At 51.7% G+C, this 19,156-nt stretch overlaps 1 protein-coding gene across 1 annotated transcript; it reads left to right on the top strand.

Annotated features, from left to right (window-relative positions):
• The first annotated feature begins 3,164 nt into the window (after nt 1-3,164).
• Nucleotides 3,165-18,781, top strand: HROB (homologous recombination factor with OB-fold). Its single transcript, XM_044250390.1, has 10 exons — nt 3,165-3,340; nt 4,511-4,561; nt 7,954-9,090; nt 10,239-10,322; nt 11,391-11,531; nt 12,345-12,453; nt 12,641-12,726; nt 13,018-13,143; nt 15,286-15,403; nt 18,171-18,781. The coding sequence occupies exons 1-10, from the start codon at nt 3,338-3,340 to the stop codon at nt 18,260-18,262; spliced, it is 1,947 nt and encodes a 648-aa protein (XP_044106325.1). The 5' UTR covers nt 3,165-3,337; the 3' UTR covers nt 18,263-18,781.
• Nucleotides 18,782-19,156: the final 375 nt, after the last annotated feature.

The raw sequence follows: 19,156 nt of genomic DNA, 5'->3' as shown, positions 1-19,156 counted from the left end.
TAAAAAATTTTTGCGGTGGGATCCCATTTGCGTGTTAGAAAGATTGGACAGAAGGAAGGACAGCTTGGACTAGGGAGAACATTCAGGAAGCTACCACCATAGCTCAGGCAGGAGTTGGTAAGGCCTGGTGTATAATGGAAGGTCTCTGGACAAGGTGAGGGATAGACAGGGATGGGGAAGTTGGGGTCTATCCTGGTCCTGAGAAAGAGCAAGGCAAGGAAAATGTAACAAAAGCCTGGATTCTCTCTCAGAACAAGGCATTTATGCATAGGCAAACTATCTTTTGCACATAATTATAGGGGACTTACAGTCCCTGAAGCCCCAGATTAAGAACCCAGTTCCCTGGAATTCTAACAGGCCAAACAACATGGTGGTTAAGCCCGTGGAGCCTAGAATCAGACAGCTGGCTTCATCATCTCAGCGCCACCACCTATTACCTATATGAACCGGGAAAGGACCTTGACCCTTTCCTCTTCTGTGAAGCAGAAGTGATCCTAACACCTATACTGAGGCTTGTTACAATGATTAAGTGAGCCAATATGTGGAAAGTTCCAGAACCTTGTCTGGAACAGAAAGTGCTCAGGAAGTACTGGCTGCTATTGTTATGAGTTAAACCAGAGTGCTTTTGAGACACCACCCACCCCCCCACCGCCATGGGCACCTGGGTGGCTGAGTTGCATTAAGCGTCTGACTTTGGCTCAGGTCGTGATCTTGGGGTCCTGGGACTGAGGCCCGTGTTGGGCTCCCTGCTCAGTGGGGAGTCTGCTTCTCCCTCTCCCTCTGCCCCTCCCTCCCACTTGTGCATGCTCTCTCTCTGTCTCAAAAAAATAAAGAAAGTCTTTTTTTAAAAAGGCCCCCTCACTACACTTATTCTCCTTTGTACCCCACTTCATAGCTGGGGATCTAGTATCATCTAGTGTGGCCCTCCAGCCTGAGTCCTGGCACCCATTTTGCCCTTTTCCAGAACCCACCTCTTCCTTTTTGGCTTGAGTCTCCATTATCCTCAAGCCTGGTTCTTAGAGTTTAACATTAACCTCTCTTCTAAGCGGAGGAAGGGGAGCCTGGGTGGTTCAGTTAGTTAAGTGTGGGTTCAGGCCATGATCAGGCTCAGGTCATGTTCTCAGGGTCCTGGGATCAAAACCCTTGGCAGTCTCTCTGCTCATCAGGGAGTCTGCTTCTCCCTCTCCCTCTGCCCCTCCCCTCTGCTTGTGTGTGCTCTCTCTCTCTCTTTCTCTCTCTCTCCCAAATAAATGAATAAAATCTTAAAAAAAAAAAAAAAAGAGGAGAGACAAGAGGACATAGGCACCATCACATGGAAACCCAGTTCTTGCCTTGACCATAAGATGACAGCGCTGGGGAGAAGACGTTTGATTTGGGGGAAAGGAGACCCTTCAGCATGGGGGTCCTTCCCAGCTCTAAAATCACAGACCACCTCCTCACTGTGTCCTGCCAGCTCCTCTCTAAAATGTCTCAAGTCCACATTTTCCATTAGCTCTGACCATCTCCCCCATCCCCCATCCAAGCTCTAACAGGAGGTGGGGGCCATAGATGTCAAATTCATTGAACTTAGAAAAGTGATGGAGGAGAAAACAGGATTTCCCATTAGAAGATCTACCACTGAGGGACTGTGTGGCCCTGATGGGCTCTCTTACCTCCTGGGCCTCAGTTTCCTAATCTGTAAAATAATACCACCACCCCCCATTCTTCATGGGACCTTTGTGAAGACAAAATCAGGTAGTGGTTAAAATTGGAAGCTGCAAACTTCAGGGTAGGTAGGAGTTATTCTTAGCCCTCTTGGTCTTTTGGGCTCTGTGATCTCCCTTCAGCTGGAGCTGGCAGAGCCCAGATGCCCCAGGACCCCAAATGGGTCTCCAGGGCTATCCATAGCTGAGCAGAATGAGCTGCACTTAGGAAGAGGAGGTCTGTAAGTGGGAGACTTGGGATTTTGTACCCAGCTCAGAAGAAGCACAGAGGCTGTGAGGGAATTTCTAACTTGGGTAAGAGTTAGCAGGGGTCCAGATTCCATCTCCCATCACAATTCTGGCTTCCATTCTGACATGGGACAGGTAAACTGGTCCCCAAGAAGCTATGATGCTTGCTCAGAGGAGAGGCCAGGCCAGGCCACCCTGGGGAAGATCCAAGGCTGCCTCAGATCAGATCATTAAGAACTTGAGTCAGCTACCTTCCTCCTGCCTTTTGAGTCCCCAAAACTATGCAGCCCTAAGCTCTCTCCAACTAGCCTTATGGTGACAAGCAAGAAGAAGAACAGAGGAAGGACTGACGGCTGGCTCATGAAGGCTAGCTTTGCCAGCTTACAGCATCCCTGCCCATCTCTCTGCACAACTAGCCTAGACTACCTTTTGACTGTCTCCCTAAGTTGTAAACCTGAGGGCACAAGGAATCTTGAGTTTCTCTATCCTCAGTGTTATGTACTATGCCAGATACATGGCAGTCATTGTAGAATTCCTCCAATAATTCTACTGAGCCTTGTGCTAAGTGCTGGGGACACAAAGTTGAACAAGCCAGACAAAGTCCCTGCCTTCATGAAGCTCATTTTTGTTTGTTTGTTTGCTTTTTGTGCTGAACCCCAGGAGCTCGTATTTTAGGGAGGAGGACACGCAATAAAGATGTAAATCATGACAGTTATAAATTATGAAAAGCGCTGAGAAGGGAACAGTGTTGGATGGGGGAGGGATGTTACTTGAGAGGTGACAGGGAAGATCTGAGATCTAAGTTGAAATATTAAGGGTTAAAAAGAACAAGACCAAGAACATCTTGGCTTAATATACGTGTTGCCAGTATGGATGGATAGATGAACAAACAGCCAGTGGGGCGGATTATAATGTGAATGAGAGTTATGCTCCAGGACCCAGTCCCCAGTGTGCTTAACTCTGTAGAAGAGGATGGGCGGAACTGGGGACCCAACCTGCGGTCCCAGAACTCCTGTTGAACCAACCAACCTGGCCCGAGGGGCCGCTGGGGGGCGACCGAGAGCCCACTCATTTCCCTTTAAGGCCGAGGCGGAAGACAGAGGAAGAAGAGTCTTTGCGTCGGCGGGATAGAAATAGGCCCGCCCCTTTAAGAGGCGGAGACGCCGGAGTGGCGGCCACTTCGAAAGCAGCCACGGGCTTCAGCCCCCGGCTTTCCGGCGACCCCTTCTCGGCCCCCGCCCGAGTCGCACAGGCGTGACTTTCCGACCTCGCACCAGAGACCCCGCAAGTCCGGACTCCGACTGTCCCGCCCCGGACAAGTCCGAGGCCCCGGCGACCCCTCGAGTGGGGGGCCTGCCCGGCTAAACACCATCCCCGCCCGGGGTCAGAGGCCGCCCGCCGTCGCCATGGTAATGCCGCGCCCCAGGCGGTGGAACTGCCGCACCACCGGGTTAGGTTTGGGTCAGAGCTTGGTGGCCTCGGTACGCCTGGGCTCTAGTCAGGGCTTGCCTGGAGACCCTGGGAAGGTTCTCTCCACGCACCTCCCTCTGGGCCTGCTTCCCTCCTGCTGCTCTTACCTCTCTTCTTGGAGAACTGCTCGTGGTTCTTGGTGTGCCCGAACGTCACGCCTCCAGAGCCCAGCCCCTTCCCCCCAACCCCGTACCTCCTGATCCTTGGGCACTGGGTTGCGGGGTGTGTGTGTCACTATAGCTCTTGCTGCTCTGGCAACGGGGGGCGGGGGTAGGCACAGCCCGCCGCGCTGGGCTTGACACGTCTAAGAACTGCCCACAGCAGCCCTGCTGCCTAGAAAGAAGGAACTCTGGGCCGGGGCATCCAACCCTCCTGGGACGCTGGCTTTGGTGCATGGGATTAGATAGAAGGAAACCACTTGCTTCAGGAACGAGGCCACTGTACTGGGCATGCTTGGATTTATGGTAGCCTCTCTGACGTTTCACATAGGTTCCCCAGGCCAACTTTTTGGGATGTTGCAAAATCCTTCAGCCCATGTGCCCAGTGCTGAGGCTAAAGAATGACCCATGCACCCTTTTAAGCCTTCCCCTTGCCTCTTCCTCCCTCTTCCAAGGTGAATACAGATGGACCCGAGTGAATTATTTTGCAAGAAAGGATTCCAAATCCTCTAAATCTTTTTTTTTTTTAAGATTTTATTTATTTGACAGACAGAGATCACGAGTAGGCAGAGAGGCAGGCAGAGAGAAGGGGAAGCAGGCTCCCTGCTGAGCAGAGAGCCCGATGTGGGGCTTGATCCCAGAACCCCAAGATCATGACCTGAGCCCAAAAGCAGAGGCTTAACCCACTGAGCCACCCAGGCGCCCCTGAATCCTCTAAATCTTTGTTTGTTTGTTTGTTTTTGAATCCTCTAAATCTTTAAGTAAATCCCATCTCTTCCCTCCTCATCCCTTATTCCTCCCTCAACACTAGGGGAGAAAAAAAACAAAAACAAAAACAAAAAACAGTACACCTGATGGTCTTGTTAGAATTGGAAAGAAGCGTAGTGAGGACAGAATGTACTTGTAAGCAGTATCTCTCCTCCAACCTCAATTGCTTTGTTTTCCTTTCAGGCATGCAGTTTGCAGAAGCTGTTTACTGTGGAAGAGGAGTTTGAAGATGAGGTAAGGAAGTGTTGGTGATCAGAGATAGCAGAGGACGTCTTGAGTTGTCAACACCCAGACCCAGAACATTTTGAAGCAGCCCCAGCCTCCTTTTACTTGACATGTATAGCTTTTTTGTCTGTGAGAGGCTGAGAGAAGATGAGACATGTAAACAACCTACTTAACTGTTTTAGAGACAGAAAAACAGAGATGTGAGCGGCCTAATTGACATACCTTTAAATTACTAGGGCCCTTGCCTGGAAGCTCTGTCATGTGGATGATTCAGTTCACCTTTATGATGGCATACTTGAGGTGGGAAGAAAGTTTATGGAGAGCCACAGACAACACAGTTAGTGGATAGCAGGAGGCTTGGGGTCACCAAGTCGCTACATGAGCCAGGGCAAATTACTTCATTCTCTGGCCTTCTGTTTTCTCTTCTATAATAGGAGGGATGTTCTTCTGCCTCAAATACTCTTCCCTCTTGCTCAGAAGATGAGGGATTACACTATATCAGAAGCTGGCACGTCAGAATCACCCCTGCTGAGGCCTTTCCACACACCAATTAAATCGGAATTTCTGGGGATAGGCCCAAGCAGGGCTGTTTCTAATCTCGGGGTATAGTCAGAGTTCACTGAACTAGCTAGCACTTCCCGCAGCCCTCTTCCCGCTCAGATCCAAAGGATATAGTTTGGTCTGGGAGGCCCAAAATCGCTACCTGAAACCCTTTTCAGAAAGAGGCAGGATTTAAGCAGGCAAAATGCAAAAGAGGTAAATTAATCTGTTTAAGAACACACCAACAACAACCAGGGTGAGGTCTTGGCCTCCTGATTCCAGGCTAACATACATAGATACTAAACTATATTTATAGAGTAGAATTGCTTTCTTTTATCAATAACCTTTCAAACTTACTTTTTGTCTCCCAGCACTGTGCTTTAAAAGTTGAATTTAGGATTTGTCAAGATGCCCCATTTGTACCTAGTCGGGTGATGAATGCTGCACCGGGGACCCTTCTGGCAGCCCAAGCCCCGCACCCCTCTTCCTTTGAGGCTTTTGGAACCTAAGGTTTGAAAGCGAAAGCAGACCTTCCTCAGACCTCTTAAAAACCGGTCTCTGGCTTGTCTCATTCATTGAGGCCCTAAGACATAGTGACAGGGACACATATGGGTTCTGGTCCTAGTTCTGTGAAGCTATTGAACTTCTGAGTCTCCATTTCTGCATCCATAAAACAGGAATAATAATAACACTTATGAGGACCATCGTGAAAATTCATTGAGAGAATTCCGGTAAAATGTGTATGTGGTCCCCGGCACCCAGTGCCATTTCAAATTGTAAGATGTTTTTTGTCATCACTTGGGGACTTGAATTTTGCTTCTACAAAAAATTCAAAATTGCCAGCTTTGTTGAGGAGATGTGTCCCTGTCTTTGTCTTTCAGCTTTGGAGATGTGTAATTACAGGCTGAAAAAGTGACTAAGTGTCCCTTTCGGGTCTTACCAGGTGATGAGAGGACCGCAGGGCTGGCAGTGGGATTAAGAGTGGCTGGCTCAGTGGAGCATGTTGGCTCTTGATCCCGGGGTCTTGAGTTCGAGCCCCATGTTAGGCATAGAGATTACTTAAAAAAAAAGAGGGCACCTGGGTGGCTCAGTGGGTTAAAGCCTCTGCCTTCAGCTCAGGTCATGATGCCAGGGTCCTGGGATTGAGCCCCACATGGGGCTCTCTGCTCAGCGGGGAGCCTGCTTCCTCCTCTCTCTCTGCCTGTCTCTCTGCCTACTTGTGATCTCTGTCAAATAAATAAATATTAAAAAAAAAAAAAAGAGTGAAGGACTCTGACAGTTCAAGTTTCTGTTCTAAGAACAGCCCCTTTCCTCCTTCCTCAGGCAGATGACATCATGTCTAAGTTCTTTAGGAGAAAAGGATTGTCAGGATTTCATTGCTGCTGTAATTCTAATATTGTTATTGCTAAACCCCATGGCAGTCCCGCTGGGGTATGCCATTCTCTTGACAATACACAAAGCAGGGAAAAACCCTTCTCTGGCCCAGACAATCCAATGCAGCACCAAAGGATGGGGGTGGAGGGGACCTTCCTGTCAGTTAAATCAGCAGTTCTGACTCAAAAACACCCTCAGAACAGGTCTGTTGCTCTCGAAGGTGTCAATCTCACCTTGCTTCCCAACTGGAATCCATACTTAATTTAACCTGCCTGAAAAGCTATATTTAACGTCTGCCTATTTTGCTGGATCCAAGGCCTCTTCGGCTTACTCAAGGTTTTGTGTGTGTGTGTGTGAGTGTGTGTGTGTCTTGGGGCAGGGGGAGAGGAGTGGGCTGAGGACAGGCAGCATGACCAGCAGGAGAGCCCCCTATTGCACAGGCTGGACACCAGAAAACTTATTTCCTTGAGATGGGTGTGTAATCTTGGGTGATTCGATTCCTTGGTGCCCTGGTATGTTTGCTTCTGCCTGCTCCCCTGAATACCACTGCTCCCCCACCCCCCAAGAGAAGCTACCTATAGACTTAGCCTTAGAATTTTTTTTTAAGACTTTTTTCTTCAAAATTTTAATTAATTCATTAGTTTATTTATTTTTAGAGAGGGGAGGGGCAGAGGGAGAGAGAAGGAATCTCAAGCAGACTCCGTGCTGAGCGTGGAGCCCGATGCAGGGCTCAATCTCACAACCCTGAGATCATGACATGAGCCGAAATCAAGAGTCAGACGCTTAACTGACTGAGCCACCCAGGCGCCCCTCTTCATATATTTATTTAAGTTCTAGTTAGTGGGGCACCTGGGTGGCTCACTTGGTTAGGCATCTGCCCTCAGCTCGGGTTGTGATCCTGGAGTCACATTGGTCTCCTGGCTCAGCAGGGAGTCTACATCTCTCTCTACCCACCCTTGCTCCAGCTCATGCTCTCTATCTCTCAAATAAATGAATGGAATCTTTAAAAAATAAATAAAATAAATTCCAGTTAGTTAACATACAGTGCTAAAGATTTTATTTTTAAGTAATCTCTACATGCAATGTGGGACTTGAACTCACGACCCCAAGATCAGGAGTCACATGCTCCATCCACTGAGCCAGCCAGGCGCCCCTGGATGGTTCTGGTAGAAGTGTGGGGGTGGTGGGGCGCCTGGCTGGCTCATTCCATGGAGCATGCGACTCTCGATCTTGGGATCACAAGTTTGAGTCCCATAATGCATGTAGACATTACTTTAAAAAATAATAATAAAATCTTTTTAAAAAGTCTGGAAGTGGGCTCGTGGGCAAGGTCAAAGGTGGTAAAAGACCCCACCATGGCCTTTCGTGCCTTGGTTTCCTGCTTCTGTGTATCTGCTTCCATGTACCTACTTTATACCTGGAACAGTAAAAGCAGAGTGTTTCTTGATGTCCGGATGCCAAGACCCACCATCTTTGCTTCTTTGTAGGACTTCTTGTCTGCCGTGGAGGATGCAGAGAATCGGCTTGCTGGTTCTCGGTCTGTGAAGGCTGGGTGCCTGAGACCCTCCTCTTCCAGCCCACGGGACTCTGGGCAGGCACAGTCTCCCGGGCAGCTGCCATCCGGTCCCACTGCTCCTTCAGAGGCTTTGGGCCCATCAGCCCTGGGACTCCGCCTTTCTACCTCCAGCATGCCCGCGGCCATCAGGGGTCCACCTTCTGTAGGAACAGCCTCCCTAAGGCCTATCCCGACTTCTAGCAGCTGGACTGGCCATCAGAGACGAGTGGCACTGGCAGAAGTGCTCAAAGTGCCACCTAGACACCAGACCTCTGCCTCCCACTCCCTGCTCGGGTTTGAGAGCCAGCAGCCGGTAACTGGGGGCTTCGAGGGTCCTGAACAAGATGAATTTGATAAGGTCCTCGCAAGCATGGACCTGGACCTTGGAGGCAGCAGTGAGGCCCCAGGAATCTTGGCCACCTGGCATCAGGAGGACTCAGCGGTGGCTAAAAAGGCCCGGGTCACTGAGCTGAGTGGGTCTTGCCTGAAGGGGCCTGTGCCTCCTCCCAACATGACTAGTGTCCTGTCAACCCATGGTGAGCCTCCAGAGCCTGTTGTCCACTGCAGGACTCCAGAGCCCCATGCAAGATCGGCTGCCACCAGTGACTTTCCCATTCCTGTTCAGCAGCCCCGCTGGGAAGCCTGTCGGAGGGGCCCCCTTCTTCAGGCACCACAGCCTCTCCAAGCAGCTGGCAGGCCTGTTCAGAGCTGCCCTCAAAACCGTTTTCCTGGTCACTCATTCCAGTGTCCAGATGCCTCCATACCTGGCAAATCTCATTTTCCCGGACCACGGACTCCCAACTCCATGTGCTCTGCTCCCTCAAAGACTAGTTCCGGATCGTTTCCTCAGAGCCCCTTACGACCCAGAGCACCAGTGTCTTCTGTCAGTTGTCCTCTCAGCACCCCAAAGAGCTCCCATTCCTCCCCGGTTCCCCAGGCAGCTCTGCAGACACCCATCGTCACCAACCACCTGGTGCGGCTGGTCACTGCTGCCCACCGGACACCCCAGCAGTCCGCCAGCCCCAAAACACGGCGCTTCCCTGGCCCAGCCGGGGTCCTGCCTCACCAGGTGAGGGACAGTTGTCCCAGACATTGGGGTGGGGGGTGGGGGAGGAGGGAATGAAGTGTGGAGAGAGGGTTTCCAGAGCTTCAGAGGAAGTTAAAAGAAGTGGGAAGGAAGAACTGAATACCGCAGGTGAGAGAGGCGCTCCGGGCTCTAAGAACCTCATGCCTTTCCTTTGTTGAGCACCTACTGTTTGCTAGCACTGGGGCAGTAAGAGCCACTCACTTATATTTGCTAATTTGGAGCTGAGAACACAGAGGTTAAGATGGGCATGGCTCCCATCCCAAGTTGTCCACAGCACAGCAGAAGCAGCAGCAGATACAAACGAGCGGTGATATGTAAAATGCAGAGTGTCCCTGGGTGCTGTGGAGACTCTGGGCTCCTTGGGGTGATTGAGTGGGCTTTGGAGGGTCAGGTAGGAGGTGGATGGACAGGTGCATGTAGGAAAGCTGTGTTCTGGGAGACATCTCAGCAGTGGGAAGACAGGGAAGAGAATGTGCAAAGGCCCAGAGGCAGGAGGGCAGGATGCTGTCAGAGGTACATGGAACGGGCCACTGTGGCGGGCGGGTGGGGTCAGCAGGGGGAAGCTGTGCTATGCCGACCATTTGGAGTCCGTGGTGGTGGAAGGACAGTTTCCGTCAAACCATCTTGGATCAGATCCTAGATAACGGGACCCTGAGCGTCTGGTCTGGTTGTGATTGGTGCACTCTTTCCTCTCATTTTAAGGCTGGTTCAAATCATTTCTGCCTGTTTCTTGACCTTCGCTGGCACTGTAAGGGAAATCCAAGGAGGCCATCAGCATTCCTCCTGGGCTGAATCCCTGCGGGGACGGGTTAGGTCCCTGAGAAGGGACTTGGGGAAAGCTGCCTCTGTGCCTATCCCAGGCCTCCCTATCCGGGTCATTGGCTCCTTCAGGAAGCCCTGGGTTTTGCTCCTGGGCCAGATCCAGCTTCCTCACATTCCCCAAACAATCCCCAAAGCATCTTTTTTGAGCTGCCAGCAAGGCTCCTGAGACTTCGTTAGGAGAGCTGTGATATGTGTTAATTGTCCCCGATAGTTTCCTGAACTCATTATGTAACCCAGACAAGAAGCTGTACTTGTAAGTAACAGCTGCCGCGCGTGCTCTCGCCTTCCCCTTCTCTCTCCCCTTGTAGTTCAGCGGGAAGCATCTGGAGGAGATCATGGTTTCCACACCCCAGACTCCAGCTCATGGTGCTCTGGCTAAATTCCGGACAGAGGTACCTAGTTCCACGCATATGCTGACTTTCTGGGCATTGTTTAAGGGTGAGGGACACCCCTGTGGGTTTCAGGAGTTGAGAAACGGCGTCTGGGGTACTAGGCCTGTTCTGGGGCTCCTGCACCAGAGGCACATGGGGAAGGCCGTTTGGGGATGTGGTGGTTTTACTGGCCGAAGATGAAGCCTGTCCTGATGCCGACCCATGTCACACGTCCAGTCTCCTTTCTCACCTAAGAAAGAAAGGCCCAGCTAACTCCCATCTTCCCTCAGAGGAGGGCAGTGTCACAAGTATTAGGAAATTGTGTCTTGGGAACCCCTCCTCGCAGGTTCTGGGAATTGAGCTGGGAAGGATCTGCCTTCGTCTGGCCTCCAGTGGGTTCCTTTTGGGGGGGGTGAGACCCATCTTCCCTCTTCACCGGGGTTCTGGTTGACCTGCTCTACCCTCAGACCCACTTTTGCTTTTAATTCTCTTTGCTGCCAGATCCATCTGGTTACAAAACATTTTCTTTTTTAAAGATTATTTATTTATTTGGGGGAGGGCAGAGGGAGAGGGACTAGCAGACTCTTCACTGAGTGCAGAGCCCAGCACTGGGCTCAGTCCCACAACCCGAGCAGAAACCGAGTCAGACGCTCAATCGACTGAGCCACCCAGGTGCCCCAAAGCATTTTTTAATGTAAGAAGATTAATAGTTAAGCCAGAGGCAGCCCAAATAAAATGTGACTGGTTTCAAAATGGCTAAGGCACTCTGGAAACCTGTCAATGTGGGGGCGGGGGCTCGCCGGCCCCAATACTTCTCGAGTCTATTACACAAGGGACATAGCCTTTTGCTTCAGTGCAACCAAAGTTAGGACCTGATATAAAATAAAATAAACCTTTGGTATTGCTGCTTAGTGAAAGATATGCTGTGCAGCAAAATCTCTCATACCATTTTGTGACGTGGGAGAGGAAGAGACTGGTTACCATGCTACAGGGAATTCGCCCTTCCCTCCCAGCCCCCCATCCTGTCTCGGTCAAGGTCAGAAGGGAGTGGATCCACTCACATAGGCCCCCTTTGCTCTGTGGTACCAGATTGTTACCAGTTCCCAGGCATCAGCAGAGGAGGACTTTGGGCGAGGGCCGTGGCTGGCCATGAAGTCTTCTCTGGGCCTAGACGAGAGCGACCCCACCTGCTTCCTCTGTGCCTATAGCATTGTCATGGTGCTGCGGAAGGTAAGGGTACTGGGTGCTGAGCTGTGCAAGAAAGACCATTTCTTTTCCTCTCTCTTTTTTTTTTTAAAGATTTTATTTATTTATTTGACAGCGAGAGAGACAGCAAAGAGCAGGGGGAGCAGAGAGGGAAAAAACAGGCTTCCTGCTGATCAGGGAGCCCAGTGCGGGGCCTAATTCCAGGACCCTGGGATCATGACCTGAGCCCAAGGCAGACGATTAACGAATGAGCCACCCAGGCACCCCAAGAAAGACCATTTCTACCCTTTCTACCAACCTGCTGTCCTCCTCCACCTTAGGAAAGGGGGCTGTCCTTTTGCTCCCTCTCACCCCAGGCCTATCTCCAAGCAGCTACATGGAGTCCCTTTGGTTGTATCTTCTTCTCACCCAGCATTTCACTACTACTGGGCACAGGTGGAAGGTGAAAGTGGGGTATAGGTAGGTCTCTGTGTGTCCAGGTCCTGGATGAGATGGGGTGAGCACACTGCTACCCTTCAAGCTCCCAAGAGGTCCCACCTCATGTGAGGACACATGCCCACGGTGACGGAGATGGAGCTCTGTATAAATAGACATATGCTGGAGAAAGGAAGCAGGGAGTAGTGATAAATGAAGGCCCTGCCAGCCTCAGTTCTGCTAGAGAGATAGGATGAGGCCTTCAGACCGCCCTTTTGCCCTCCACAAAAGGAAGATCATCACCATGTCTGTCCTTGGGCCCCCCTCCCCGCTCCCTCCCCGCCTCTCCAGTTGCCTTGGCCCACTTGGGAACGTCACTGGTGGGATGCTGTTTGCTCAGCAAATGCCTCTCCTCATAACCAGGCAGCCCTGAAGCAGCTTCCTAGGAACAAGGTCCCCCACATGGCCGTGATGATCAAGTCCCTGAGGCGGAGCGTGATGGACGCCAGCGTGGTTTTCAAGGACCCCACGGGTGAGCAGTCAGGCCCTGAGCGGGTCTGATGAGTGGCCTTTGCTGAGTTCAGGGGATGAGGAAGAGTCGTCCTCTCTATCCGCAGATGGGAAAATTGAGGCAGTGAGCGGCTCACTTCCCAGCCAGGGCCCAAAGCAGTCCCTGTGCTGCCCTTGACCCAGCCTGATGGGCCACGTGGTATTTGCAGGAGAGATGCGGGGCACGGTGCACAGGCTGCTGCTCGAGACCCGCCAGAGTGAGCTGAAACCGGGCTCGGTGCTGCTGCTAAAGCAGGTGAGGGGCGCCCCAAACGGGGATCTGCTCTCCAACCCTCCCGCCCTGGAGAAGGTCCCTGAGGGGTTGGCCTGGCTCCCATCCTTCAGAGGTGGGTGGGGATGAGGGGTGGTGCTGTGAGGGCCGGAGGGTGCGGTACTCGGTTCTGCTCTGGTCCCAGGGTTGGGGTGAAACCATCTGTGTGACCCCGGTGCCAAGGCCAGCGAGAGAGATGCAGGCGGGGACCGGGTGGCATCTGAGAGTGTCTAGGGCTCCACGAGGACACTGACCTTCCCCCGTTCCCGGCTCAAGGTTGGAGTGTTCTCTCCTTCGCTCCGGAATCACTACCTCAACGTGACGCCCAACAACCTGGTCCGTGTTTACAGCCCAGATTCCGGGGGTGGGAGCTTCCTCAAGCCGCCTCAGCCCTTCCCCAAGGTAAGAGGAGCAGGATGGAATGGGGACTGACAGGGCCTCTCTCTGGCTGGATCTTCTGGTACCTTCCATTCCTTCACCCTGGGGAGCAGAGGCTTGAAGGGGGCAGTTGCCCCGAGGTGAAGAGATGCCTCTGGAGACGGTGCCGCATCCTCCTGTTCCCAGGGCCCCCGCCTGCCAGACGGCACAGTAACAGGACCTAGAGCAGCTGGCTACTTGGTGATCTGATGGCAGGCTTGAGCACCGGGGAGGATGGAGTCACCTGAGAACTAACGAGGCTGTGGGTTTCCTGGGTGAGGGGTGGTGTGGCCCTCAGTAAGATACTCAGGGACAGATCTGCTACAGGCGGCGGGGCAGAGAGCAGGGAGCTGCGTATGGCCTGTCATGTGAGCCAGCCCTTGCTCTGCATCTGCCCTCCTGGCCTCCACCTCCACTGGGTCGGGGGGGGGGGGCACCCCCCTTTGGGAACTAAGGGAGACTAGGGTTCCAGGCAGCTCCACTCCAGGTTAAGAGTGCAGAGCTGGCCCTTGACTGGCGCACGGTGTCCCCTCTGCGGCCACCTCCCTCCTTGTTGGGCCTGGCCTGGGGGTGGGGAGACCTCCTATCTCTGCTCTGCTGGTAATTTGTAACTTGACCTTTGGCAGGTCCCATCCCCACCCCTGCTGTTGCTTCATCTAAAAAGCCAATGCTTTAGACCTGATGACTTCTTCTCAAGTTACACCTTTCACTCGGTGGGGCTACTTCCCATTTCCCTCATCTTTCCCCTTAACCTTCCACATTTTCTCAAAAATCACCCACTCCCAAAACCTCATCCTTCTTTTTCTTTTAAATGTCAAGTTATCCATACACATTGACAAAAATTGAAATGGTACAGAATAAAGCAAAACATAAAACTTACTCTTCTTTCCCATTCCCTACGGCAAATGATGGTCAATGGCTTAATTACTGGGGCGCCTCGGTGGCTCAGTGGGTTAAGCCTCTGCCTTCAGCTCATGTCATGATATTAGGGTCCTGGGATCGAGACCCACATCCCTGCATCAGGCTCTCTGCTCAGCGGGGAGCCTGCTTTCCCCTCTCTCTCTGCCTGCTTCTCTGCCTACTTGTGATCTCTCGCTCTCTCGGTCAAATAAAAATTAATTAATTAATTAAATTAAAAAATAATAAAAAGCTTATATTCTTTTAAACAACAGCTTAATTACTAATTTCCATTACCTGACTGTATATTAGCTAGTGTGCAGATTTTTTTTTTTTAAAGGAAAGTTTTGTTTGTTTGTTTGTTTTTTGTTTTTATTTTTTTTTTAAGATTTTATTTATTTGGCAGAGAAAGATCACAACCAGGCAGAGAGGCAGGCAGAGAGAGAGAAGGGGGAAGCAGGCTCCCCGCTGAGCAGAGAGCCCAATGCAGGGTTATATCCGTGGACCCTGGGATCAGGACCTGAGCCGAAGGCAGAGGCTTTAGCCCACTGAGCCTCCCAGGCGCCCCTAGTGTGCAGATTCTTAAAGGGTTTTTTTGGTGTTTGTTGTTGCTGTTGTTGTTTTAGTGAGGGAAAGAGAGAAAGAGAGAATCTTAAGCAGGTTCCACACCCAGTGCATGAGTGTGACATGGGGCTCAATCTCCGAACCCATAAAAGCTCATCTTTTTTTTTTTTTAATATTTTATTTATTTATTTGACAGAGAGACAGTGAGGGCAGGAACACAAGCTTTGGAGTGGGAAAGGGAAACCAGGCTTCCTGCTGAGCAAGAAGCCCGATGTGGGGTTTGATCCCAGGATCATGACCCATGCTTTAATGACTGAGCCACCCAGGCGCCCCCTAAAAGCTCGTTTTTAACCCCTGGCCAAATCCTCAACATATTTCTGAATGGCCTCTTCACTCTGTTCCCGGTATATACAGATTTCCTAAAACACTAGATACCAACAGATTTAGGAAAGAAAATCGCCCAAAAAAGTTTGTGTTTTTAATTACCTGCTCTTTGGGGTGTTTGGTATTTCAGCTCCCTCCCCTTGGTGACTGGCCCCTTCCACACTCCTCTGTCGTGTCTTTCCTAAGCCCCTACCTATTCTTTTGAGGTTGTCTGGGTGGCATGGGACTGTCCGGAGGGATGTCGGGGGCACGGACATTAGTAACCAGGCCCTCTGTCCCCAGAACCCGGGAAGCTTCCCTGGCAGCCCCCATCATGAGACTGCAAAGTCTGGAAAAGGCGTCAGAACAGCACCGAATGCGGAGGCAGGGGCATCCCCCGAGGAAGAGCTCCCAGAAGCAGGTAAGGCAGTCAGCCTACCCAGGAGCAAAAGCGGTTCTCCTTCTATTTCCTCTGGGATAGCACATCCAGGAGAATCTGGCTGGTGGAAGAAAATCTCTTCCCTCCTTCTGTGAATCTTTGGGTCTTAAAGAATCTTCCAGAAATCAGATGTGGTATCTTTTTCGGCAAGGCTGTAGGCCACAAACTAACTATAGTAGTGTGATTGGGGCTACATAAACAAATACAGTGGGATCCACGGGTCTCCCCTTTCCCAGGCCATGTAGTTACCCACAAGGAGGGGATGGACGGGCACCACCCCTGTGCCACACCTTGAGTCTTCTGGGGGCTTATTTCCCCATTCTGACTAAGCTCAGAGATCCTGCAGGCAGGGCTGAGGAGTCAGACATCCAAGGGGTTAGGGTGGCACCAAGAAACAGACCTGAGAAGCCCAAACACAGACCTGTAAGGGTATGACCAGCTTGCTCCTCGGGAGGGATCATCACCCACGTGGAGCGTACACAGTCCAAGTGTGAGCCTTAGCTTTTGGATTCCATAAATTCAACCCTGTCCAGCCCCAAAATTCATGGGATTGTGGGTAAGTGTCTCACATTAATCAGATTCACATTGGACTAATGGATAAACCACATAAGCCAATTTACTTACAGCCTATGAAAGGGTATCTACCCCTCGTGCTAGAATCTTCCCTGAGATGTTGCACTCGTTCCTTATAAGTAAGCTGGTTGACAAGCCAAACCATCATCAGGAGGTTACTGGAGCTCATGAAATAAGGGAGGAGAGTCATCTGTAGAATATTGTGGCTGGTGTCACATCTCCATTGTAGGGACAGACTTGCCAAGCAGGCAGCTACTAGCTGTGGCTGGACAGAGTTGGGAGACACCAACACTAGTTCTTTTTTTTTTTTATTTATTTTTATTTATTTATTATTTATTTATTTGACAGACAGAGCTCACAAGTAGGCAGAGAGGCAGGAAGAGAGAGAGGGGGAAGCAGGCTCTCCACGGAACAGAGAGCCTGATGTGGGGCTCGATCCCAGGTCTCTGGGATCATAACCCAAGCCAAAGGCAGAGGCTTAACCCACTGAGCCACCCAGGCACCCCACCAACACTAGTTCTTACTCTGATTCCCAGTTTCCTAGGCCCACACAGTCTGCTCATTGCCCTTCATTTAACATCGAGTTTCCCTGAACAGTCATAGTGTAATGAGTGAGGGACACCTTTTTTTTTATTATTTTTTAAGATGTATTTATTCATTTGAGGCGGGGGAGGAGCAAAGGGGATGGAAGAGAGAGACTCGCAAGCAGAGTCCCGGCTGAGCGCAGGGCCAAATGTGTGGCTCAACCCCAGAACCCCAAGATCATGACCGGAGCGACAATCAAGAATCGGACACCCAACCGACCGAGCCCCCCAGGCGCCCCATCACCTTTTGTTGGTACAATCAAATTCCAGTCTCACTTCCCTAAGTACAGTGCCAGGCACCTTAATTAAATTTAGAATGCTAGGGGCGCCTGGGTGGCTCAGTGGGTTAAAGCCTCTGCTCCCCACCCCCCGGCCTGCCTCGCTGCCTGCTTATGATCTCTGTCAAATAAGTAAATAAAATCCTGGGGCGCCTGGGTGGCTCAGTGGGTTAAGCCGCTGCCTTCGGCTCAGGTCATGATCCCAGGGTCCTGGGATTGAGCCCCACATCGGGCTCTCTTCTCAGCGGGGAGCCTGCTTCCCCCTCTCTCTCTGCCTGCCTCTCTGCCTACTTGTGATTTCTCTCTGTCAAATAAATAAATAAAATCTTTTTTAAAAAATAAGTAAATAAAATCTTAAAAAAAAAAAAAAAGCCCTACCAAAAAAAATTTTTTGAATGCCAGCAAGTGGACTTCTTTGAGCAGTATCGTGGTTGTCAGGAGCTCTGTGCCAGCCCAGAAGCTAGCGTCTGCAGGTGTGGTGTCCAATTCTGACCCCATGGGCTGCCTGAGCCCATCCCTTACACCGGAGCTCCCTGGTTGGGAGCCATGTGCTTCTGGCCTCAGATGGAGCTTGAGGACGCTCACCACCAGTTGCCTGACCGCTTTGAACTCCATTCTCTCAAAGCGGGGATGGTAAAGAGGAACCACGCCCTCCAAAGGGCTTTGTGAGTTTGGAAAGGGATGCGTACAGCAGGTATGGCCAGGAGCATTGGGTCAGCGAGCGGTAGCTGCTGTTGTTAACTGGGATAGTCCCAGCAGGGATGACTGAGGTAGGTGGCTTGCAAGTTCTCAGACACAAGCTTGCAGCTGCGAACTGCAGTCAGGGAGGGTTGCTTTCATTCCACATGCCCAGGAAGGTCCACAGGGGAAGGGGCCCGTGTCTCACGCTCTTCAAGTGAGAAAGGGATTCCCGAATGCCGTGATTCTGAATGTGTCTGATGGCTTTTTCTGGCCTTTTGCCTTCCTCCATCCAATGAACAGGTTGCACGGGCGGACCTCTGCAGCCTCTCTGGTCAAGCACTGTGCCTCTGGATGGATAGAGGGCCATGCCCAAGGCCAGGGGGAGCGTCTTTCTTGACAGAAAGGCCCAGGCATTTCGTCCTTGTCTCTTGTGACGTGTGCATGTGTGGGAAGCAGAAGGAAGCCGGAAGTCCAGTCAGCCTTAGGCCCAGTCACCACTGCCCAGGGGAAGGGAACTCCCCAACTGTGCAGCCAGGTCCAGAACCCCCTGAGAGGCAGGAGCTTGGGACCCGAGTCCCGTGGAACCCTAACGTCATCACTAAGTCCATCTACCCTCTCCATGTCCCCCTGCAGATGACCTGGATGGACTCCTCAGTGAGCTCCCTGAGGACTTCTTCTGTGGGACCAGCAGTTGGGACTGCCCCAAGGAAATGCCCCCGCCTTGAGCAGGTGGCCTCTCGGCACCCAAGAGAGCCTCTGCTTGTGTCTGGGTCCCAGAGAGAGAGGAAGCCCAGCATGATGGGACAGCGAACAAAGCCCAGGACTGTGGTTGCCCCCCTGGACGCCTTCCCAGGAACACCCTCGTCCCTCAGATTCTGCACTGCTGTCACTTTGGGTCTTCCTTTGGCATTCTAGAACCCGGCCCCAAGGATGGCCCTTCTGCTCTATTGTCCTCCAAGCCCTTGGATGCCACCATCCCTTTCCTGCCAACAGGGGAGGTGTGTCCCCCTCCTGCTTCACCTTGACTTTCGAGGACCCTGATCCCTTTATTCCCTATTCCCTGGACAGCTGAGGCGTCACACCACAGTCGTGGTGACCCATCCCTCTGGTTAGAGGAGGAACACACTCAGACCTCCCTCTGCTTTGTCTCTCTAGGCCTGCAGCTGCGCGGCTCACCTGTGCTCAGGGTTCCCAGGTGCGGGGGTGGGACAGGGCTGTGACGTCTTGTTCGGAATTAAAGCAGCTGTCTGCTCCACTCGCCTCCCCCTCTCCTTTCCACCCCCACTGCTCCTTGTCCCGCCTGGCCTACGCTACGGCAGTGCCTGGCCAGGACAGAGCCAAGCTCCTCGTTTTTCTTCTCTCTTTCACTCTCTTTTCATAAACTTTCCTTTGAGACAGTTTTAGATTGACAGAATTATTGCAAAGATAATCCAGGAAGTTCCTATATACCCCACACGCAGTGCCCTCTGTCATTAGCCTCTTATACTAGGATGCACACAGCTTACAACTGACCAGCCGCTGTTGGGACACTACTATGAACTGACCTTCATGCCTTTTTCAGATGTGTGCGGCTCCCCTGTCATCCTTTTTCTGCTCCAGGATCCCACCTTCCCTTTAGT

Source organism: Neovison vison, chromosome 5, assembly GCF_020171115.1.
Source record: "Neovison vison isolate M4711 chromosome 5, ASM_NN_V1, whole genome shotgun sequence".
NCBI classification, from domain to species: Eukaryota; Metazoa; Chordata; class Mammalia; order Carnivora; family Mustelidae; genus Neogale; species Neogale vison.
Note: the sequence above shows the minus strand (reverse complement) of the source record. Positions and strands in the feature narration are given on the sequence as shown.